The sequence below is a fragment of the Silene latifolia genome, chromosome 3, assembly GCF_048544455.1.
Source record: "Silene latifolia isolate original U9 population chromosome 3, ASM4854445v1, whole genome shotgun sequence".
Classification (NCBI taxonomy): domain Eukaryota; kingdom Viridiplantae; phylum Streptophyta; class Magnoliopsida; order Caryophyllales; family Caryophyllaceae; genus Silene; species Silene latifolia.
The window spans coordinates 48,811,119-48,819,574 of NC_133528.1; the positions used below are offsets into that span (position 1 = coordinate 48,811,119).

At 36.8% G+C, this 8,456-nt stretch overlaps 1 protein-coding gene across 1 annotated transcript; it reads left to right on the plus strand.

The window, feature by feature from the left end:
- The first annotated feature begins 3,796 nt into the window (after positions 1 to 3,796).
- LOC141649042 (uncharacterized) lies at positions 3,797 to 5,609 on the plus strand. Its single transcript, XM_074457744.1, has 2 exons — positions 3,797 to 4,134; positions 4,982 to 5,609. Exons 1-2 carry the CDS (start codon positions 3,797 to 3,799, stop codon positions 5,607 to 5,609), a joined length of 966 nt encoding a protein of 321 aa, XP_074313845.1.
- Positions 5,610 to 8,456: the final 2,847 nt, after the last annotated feature.

Below are 8,456 nucleotides of genomic sequence, written 5' to 3' on the forward strand. Positions count from 1 at the left end.
GGGTATTTTAATCGAAGGTAAACAAAAGATTGGAAAGGTAGGTGTGATACTTAAAATACAAAATCTCATTTATTAAGGACACTTTTCGTCACATGCTTGTAACCTCTCACAAACTGTAAGTGGAAGAGCAAGTGAGAGAAGGATTATGAGACGTCACAAGCTTGTGACGCTTACAAATGAGACCTTCTGTACTTCAAATTATACATGTGATGTCTATTCGCATATTAGAAATTAGAAATGCTCTAATAAACTCAGTGCCATAGCAAGGTACATGCACTTCAAAAATTACGGGGTCATTTGGTTTAATAGCATGGAATGAAATAGATTGGAATATGGATCCATAATGGTATGGGGTTATAAATCCATTCCCTCATAAACTTGTTTGGTTCATCTTAAAATTACAGAAAGGAGTAATGAAGTTTGATACCATTGGAAAAAGGTGGGTATGACATTCCAAGGGGTTGGAATGGAGTTAGAACCTATTGTGTATCTAACTCCATTCCAAAACACTCAACCAAACATTAGAATTGAGCAAATTCATTCCAAGAGAGCCAACCAAACACCTCCATACATTCGATCAGTCTTATTGACAAAATATTGTTTTTTTTGGTCGCAAATCTCTTTCTTTATTAGGCTAAAGGTATCAATGGATTCAAAACATCTTTGCCTCCACGATTATAGTAAACAATTGTCTTTCATCAGGCTCTATAGTACATGTCTAGGCTCTCATGATGCTTGTATTTCTTCTTGCACATATGGGTTGAATAATAAAGCACAATGTTTATCACAAAAGGCTAGCCAGTGGAATAATCTCCACCAAAAGCAGACTCCCGATAATCCGTCTGCTTCAGATGACTGGTATCATTCCAAGATTTGATAGACCAAATGTCTCCCTCTGACAACTCAAGTACACTCTCTGATGTATTCAATATCTTCCTTGGAGACTGTCCTTTGGCTGCAACCCAATTATGTAGTGTTCGTATTGCACCTCCATGAGAGACAACGTACCACAACTCGCTGACGTCCTTTCATTTTCCTTAAGGTTTTACCCTGCCAGTCAACACTTAATACATATTGAGTCCTTAGCTGTTATGCAGATGATGGGTCTGTCACAAAATGATACATTCCATACAAAACTGCATATTATTTTGCTGATGAGGCGGCGACCGTCCCGCAATCAAATAAGAAAAATCTCTTGTATACATTGGGAAAATGAAATAAATCGAAAAATTGCCAATATGAGAGCCTGAATTTTTATTAGTTATAGAGGAAACAGATCAAGCTTAGCTGTCTATGGATCAAGAATTCTCAGAAGTCAATAGATCACCTTGTATGGCAATTCATTCGAGAGAAAGGAATATGTTTAAACTTATAACAAAAATGAAAGTCATAATAGATTCAGTGATTATTGAACTAAAGCAATATCTGCAAATTTGACTTGTGTGAAACTAAAATAAGCTATATTTCTGGAAAATCTAATAGAAAATTTAAATACTGTACAAAAGTACATATCCACATTTGGATGGAAAGGGAAAACAATTACTTGATCCAACATATTTCAATGTTCAATCATGCCCAAGTATTACCGATGTTAGACTTAGACCTATTAATGCCAACATGGAAATATAAGTCGATTTATACCCTTAATTCTTTCTTGTTTTCACCTGGTAAAAATTTTGCACACTCAATCAAAAAATAGACTCCATTAATAATAACGAATAACATACAATGCCAACTAAAGCAAATCGCCAAAATTTACTACGTAATATGTTGGATTACTCTGATATTGTTCTTATAAGAAAACTACACTATATGCTGGAATGCTGGATTAAGAAAATATAAAATAGGATATCAACAAAAATTGAACTGCATTTCAAATACAAACATATGAAACCTGATGGATAATAAGATTGCATACTAACTAAATTGATGGACAATAGAAGAAACATATACGAATTACCGAGTATTAGGCTTGACGATAGAAGGCCAGAACACATTATTCCCTTTACTTGTCCTATTATCCTTCAATATTGTGATCACTCAACAATAAACATAACAATTTATAGAAACTTATGTTGGAAATATGCTTCAAAAGAACTTTGAGTAGTAACTTGTCCCACATTGACAAAATAACAAAATATCAATGAATTGATATATCCCTCTTTACACTACATTACTAGGTGATGTGTGGTAAGTATCTAATCAATCACACACATGCGCGTGCCTTACCATTGCCGGCCGAGCACGGGCTCCGGTAGAGCACCTGCGAGTGCGGGCTTGCCCACCTTTTGGGCCTAAACTCTACTGTTTTATTTTATTAGCTAGATTCCCCCTTTTGCAGTCCTTGTTTTTTCTGCAATCAGTAGACTTCAGCTTTGCAGCAGTAGAGTCTGCTAGAGCCACAACAGATTCCTGACGGGGCCATTGCATGCCTCTGCTCACTTGCGCCCATTGCATGTCACTGCTAAGTTATGCCAAATGCATGTTGTTCACTACAACAGCAAATTCCCATTTTTCGACTATAAATATCCACACAACCCAGTCATTTGAAACACAATAAAAAACTCAGTTCTCTTCTTCCTCTTCTACTGTTCTAAAATGTTTTAAATAATTATATCTGTGTCATGGTCTACACACTAAAAGGATTCATCTATATTCTTAATATTCTGAATTTCAATATAAAACAAGGCTCGCCCTTGTTGTTAATGTTTCCTGGTATTAACATTAACAGAGTCCAACCTAGTGGTTAATGTTTCCTGATATTAACCAAGTTCACCCGGTTTGTTAGTGTTTCCTTATCTGAAGTCTTGGCAACATTTTTAGCGGTTCTCATCTGCACTCTTACCTACACGAAGTTTGCAGTGGTTGTGTAATCCTAGGGGTCGAATGCTATTGAGTCTGTGTGTAGTAGATGGGGTATAATCGACTTTAGAACAGTGACCTCAAGTCACGCCACAACTTTCGTTACAGATAAGATCATTCCTTTACTTGTTTACCATTTTACTACTACTCGCCTAACAATCTAAAGTCGATTAAAACTCTTTTTTTATTATGGCCAGTGGTAGTCAAACTTTTGATGCTATCCCTATCACCACACCTTTTCTGTCAAATCCCATCATTCCTGACATGTCTAAACTTGAACTCTTTGATGGTAAAGACTATAAAATGAGGTCTGATAAAATGGATTTCTTTTCTAGTCAACTTAAAATAGACTACACTCTCACCAGAACTACTGCCCCTTAAAACTCTATGAGGGATTTTATTTCCGATAACACTTTGTAACACCCCCCCACATACCAAGGCGCCTTACAAAGGACCACTCTACCATGAGAGACTGTTACCATCTCGGTTGCCCGAGGATAGTATATCAAGAGAATCCATTCCACAACATTTATTAAAGTGTATAAGTTAAAGTTTACATAGTTCCAAAAACTAAACCAAAGAAATGTTTACTACTACTCAAAATAACTAAAAGCTAAATAGCTATACTGGGCTTAAGAAAACTGAAAACTTCAAAGGGAATAAAAGGGAATTCAAGGGTGACTGTTTCACTTGTGGTAAACCGGGTCATCCTGCTAGATTTTGTTCGGACGGTCACAATGTCTGGTATAAACAAAACAAACCACAAGCACACTTAGCTGAGTCAGACGATATCATAGCTGCTGTTGTACCTAAAGTTAACCTAGTCAATAATGTTTCCTAATGGGTGTTCGATATTGGTGCTACAAGGCACATATACACTTCTACAGAGTTGTTCAAAGAGTACTCGGAAGTACCCGGAGGTGAATGTGTATTCATGGGAAACTCTAGCATTGTTACAGTACAAGGGAAGGGAAGAGTCCTTCCCAATTTGGCATCCGGAAAGACTCTTGAACTAAATAATGTGCTGCATGTACCCGACATTCGGAGAAACCTCTTATCCGACTCTCTACTTAACAAGGCTGGTGTTAAATTAACCATTGAATCTGATAAGCTTGTTCTCACCAAAAATGGGAATTTCGTGGGAAAGGATTTCTGTAACGCTCGTTTATTTGTACTTGATGTTGAGACCATTAATAAGAATATTTCTCCTACTGTTTATATTGCTGAGTCCGTTTCTTTATGGCATGCAAGATTAGGAAACGTTAATGTGGGGTATATTAAAAGACTAAAACAACAAAATTTGGTTCCTAACTTTAGCAATACAGGTTTTGATAAATGTGAAGTATGCGTCGGGGCTAAACATTCCAAAATACCGTTTAATAAATATGTTGAAAGATCTACGAGTCTTCTAGAGTTAATACATTCCGACCTAGGTGACTTTATAAATACAATGAGTAGAGGAGGTAAACATTATTATATTAATTTTGTTGACGACTTCTCCAGATATATTAGAGTCTACTTGTTAAGCGCTAAAGAAGAGGCTGAAGAAAAATTTCTGATTTTTAAAACCGAGGTCGAAAATCAATTAGATCAAAAAATCAAACCGAGTCAGATCAGACAGAGGTGGAGAATCTGAGGGATGTGCACTTAAAAATTTATGCGAGTCACATGGTATTATCCATGAGTATACAACACCCTATGCTCCACAACAAAATAGAATAGCTGAAAGAAAAAACCGATCTCTTAAAGACATGATGAATGTTATGCTTATAAGTTCCGGTATGCCTAATAACATGTGGGGGGGAGCCATTTTATATGCATGTCACATTCTAAATCGTGTACCTCACAAGAAAACCGGTAAAACCCCATATGAATTATGGAAAGGCTACCCACCTAACCTTAATTATCTGAAAGTGTGGGGGTGTTTGGCTAAAATCGGTATTCCAGATTTACAAAGAAATAAAATGTGACCTAAAACTGTGGATGCTATTTTTATTGGTAAAGCCGCAAATAGTGATGCATATCGTATGATACTTAAAGACTCGTCAGGTTTCTGACCCATTAGAAAGTCAAGAGACGTTGAGTTTTTTGAACATATTTTTCCTATGAAAATTGCAAGTCCTAATTTACATGTTGTATCTTGTTCTTCATCTCATGAGTCTGCACCTGTCAACGAACTTGTGGAACCTAGAAGAGGTAAACGTGTCAGAACCACAACTAGCTTTGGACCAGACTTTGTCACGACCTTGTTAACTGAAAACTTGTGTCTAAGTGAACATGACATAAATGTTTTTATACTTGAAGAGGACCCTAGAACTTATATAGAGGCCATGCAATCGGTTGATTCTTCCTTTTGGCGTGAGGTTATTAATAGTAAAATTGAGTCTATAATAAGTAACAATACGTGGGTTTTGAAAGAACTTCCTAGTGGTTGTAAAACTTTAAGTAATAAATGGGTTTTTAAAAGGAAACTTAAGCTAGACGGGCCTGTTGACAAATTCAAGGCTAGATTGGTAGTTTGTGGAAACCTTCAAACAAAGGGTCTAGACTTCTTTGACACGTATTCACCCGTGACTAAAGTATCCACAATTAGAGCGTTGGTAGCACTTGCATCTGCTCATAACCTTGTCATAGATCAAATGGACGTTAAAACTGCCTTTTTAAATGGTGACCTGCATGAGCAAATTTACATGAAACAACCCGAGGATGTGTTGCTCCAGGTCAAGAGGATAAGGTTTGTAAATTAATCAGGTCTTTATATGGTCTAAAACAAGCACCAAAATAGTGGTATGACAAGTTCGATAAGACTATTACATCAAAAGATTTTATAGTTAACGAATCTGATCATGTGTCTATGCCAAATTTAATGAGAGTGGATGCGTAATAATCTGTTTATATGTAGACGACATGCTTATTTTTGGCACTAACATGAAAGTAGTGAATGAAACAAAGAACTTCTTGAGCTCACGTTTTGACATGAAAGATATGGGTGAAGCGGACGCAATTCTTGGTATCAAAATCACCAAAACTAAATCTGGTTTGTGTCTGAGTCAATCTCATTATGTTGAGAAATCTTTGAGAAAGTTAAATCAATATGATTGTAAACCACTATACACTCCCTACGATTCTAGTATTCACCTAACAAAGAATAATGGCAATAGCGTGTCTCAAGAAGAATATGCTAAAGTGATTGGTAGTGTCATGTTTTTAATGAACTGCACGAGACCTGACATAGCATACACTATTACAAGACTTAGTAGATATACTCATAACCCTAGTAGAGATCATTGGAATGCACTAATAAGACTTTTAAGATACCTAAGGGGCACCATGGACGGGGGTTTACACTATCATGGAACACCTTGTGTTTTAGAAGGTTTTTGTGACGCTAATTGGCTATCCGGTAATGACGAGGTTTACTCTACTAGTGTTTATGTGTTCACACTTGCTGGTGGTGCTATTTCTTAGAAGTCGACTAAATAAACTTTTTTTGCTAAATCTACTATGAAATCTTAGTTTATTTCTTTAGCTTTGGCAGGAGAAAAAGTTGAATGGCTAAGACGCCTTCTAGAAGATATTCCTTTGTGGGGAAAACCGACTCCATCAGTTTCCATGCACTGTGATTCACAAGCTGCGATCGGGGTAGCTAATAATCAAGCATACAACGACAAAAAGAGTCACATTCGTTTAAGGCATGGAATTGTGAGAAATTTGATCAGAGATAATGTGATTGTTGGAGCTTGTGTCCTCCAGTTAGTGCGGATAACGTCATTGCACATGCACTTGTACGGACAAGTGGGAGCTTGTTGGGGTTGGTGTCCTTAACAGTTAGTGCAAGGACTTACAAACCTCTAAAAGGATCAAAGGGCATACTTTGGTATTATTATCAGTTGATCCACGTTTATCAATAACGGTTGGCTTGCTAGATAAGTTTGACGTTATTGTCATACAGATGGCGGTGATCAACTGGTCCCTAAAAGTCACACCTATAGGACACGTTCGAGAGACGTGACCGTATGAAAATACAGTCATGTAGATGCCAAATTTGACTAACCAGTTAGTCCGAGTTATTTGACTAGTAATTAGTCAAAATGTGATGTTGAGATATTATATTTAATACGGATTAAATATCATGGGCTAAGGCGAATTAACCAGTTAATTCGTAAAATTAAATATAAACGATTTATATTTAATTAATGTATATTGAATATAATTATACAATATCGTCTTTGTCGGACATGTATTAATACTTCAACTAACCCGTGTTATTAGTTGATGTTTTAATAGCCGATAACCGATGACGATTTATAAAAACCGTGTCATATACATTTAGTCATTTAATGAACCGGACCACGAGTTAAAACCAAGAGGAAGTGGAAGCCCACTTCCCTTGTGTGGGTCTCGCTTTTCCGAGTGAGAGGGATCAAAAGGGAGAGCTTCTCCTCCCTTCTGACCTAATCATCATTAGTGAAAAATAATTAGGGTTTCGAAGAGCATTCTTCTCTGTAGAAACCGAGATCTCACATCTCAAGAAAACTCACATCAGTTCTCCCAATATTGCAAGGCAATCGGAGAACATCGTCTAGCACAAGGGCATATCTCGGACAAGGTCTTGGGTGCAACAATTAGGAGGGAATCTGGTTTGATTTCTGTTCTTTACGCCGTGCATCAAAGGACCCGAGGTTGATTTCTATACATTAATCATTTCATTATGTTTTTCGTTTTATGACTATAAATTGCATGTTTAAATTTACGTTATAGTCCTGCAATTAAAGGGTAGTATACGGATATTAACCCACAAGTGGTATCAGAGCGAGGCCACGTAAATTTTTCTATGTGTTTTTCATAAAACGATTTTGAAACGGTTATGTTTGTCTCGATATCCGTGCCTTGTATACACGGATGTTGCGTTTTTGCTTTAAAACCGTGAGGCAGCAGGTTTTTAATCACGAAAAAAAATTTTTTTGTGTTGCTGCGTTTTTCTTTGTCTCGAAAACCGTGTCCAGTTTACACGGCTAAAGTTTTTTTGATACCGTGACATGTCTTACACGGTTCATTCATCTTGTTTATCAATTTGTTTTATGCATGTTGTTATTTTATACGGAGATTATAACAATATGTCAAGTTTTGTCAATTGTTAACTACTTTTGATGCGTTTTTGATCAAAATTGCAATTGATTTTGTTTTGTCAAACTGTTTTCACGAGGGTTTTGAAGTTTCTGCCATGTTTGCATTCGATCGAGCATATTTCTACTCGATCGAGTGCTATTTCTGTCTTGGTTTTGTTCGATCGAGTCCATGTTGTACTCGATCGCCCCCTTTTAAAACCCTCGCTCGATCGAGTTGTCCTCGTACTCGATCGAGCAGCTTTTTGATAAAAGTACTCGATCGACCACCAGTTTAGTCGATCGAGCACCTTCTGTTTGGCAATCCTCTCGATCGACTTGCGATTGATCGATCGAGCCCTATGTGTTCCTCGATCGAGCACTGTGTCCCTGGATCGAGGGATTTTGTTTTAATGACTTTGAAAATTTATTCCTTTTGCTTTAAATTTTCTTTTGGCTATAATATGTACTTTATACGGATATAGTACA

What these genes read in the sequence shown, in the direction of transcription:
- LOC141649042 (XM_074457744.1), top strand. Translation starts at nt 3,797, where the DNA reads ATGGGAAACTCTAGCATTGTTACAGTACAAGGGAAGGGAAGAGTCCTT. An exon ending in TTAGGAAACGTTAATGTGGG is followed by an intron (nt 4,135 to 4,981) that starts GTATATTAAAAG and finishes GAAAATTGCAAG; the next exon opens with TCCTAATTTACATGTTGTAT.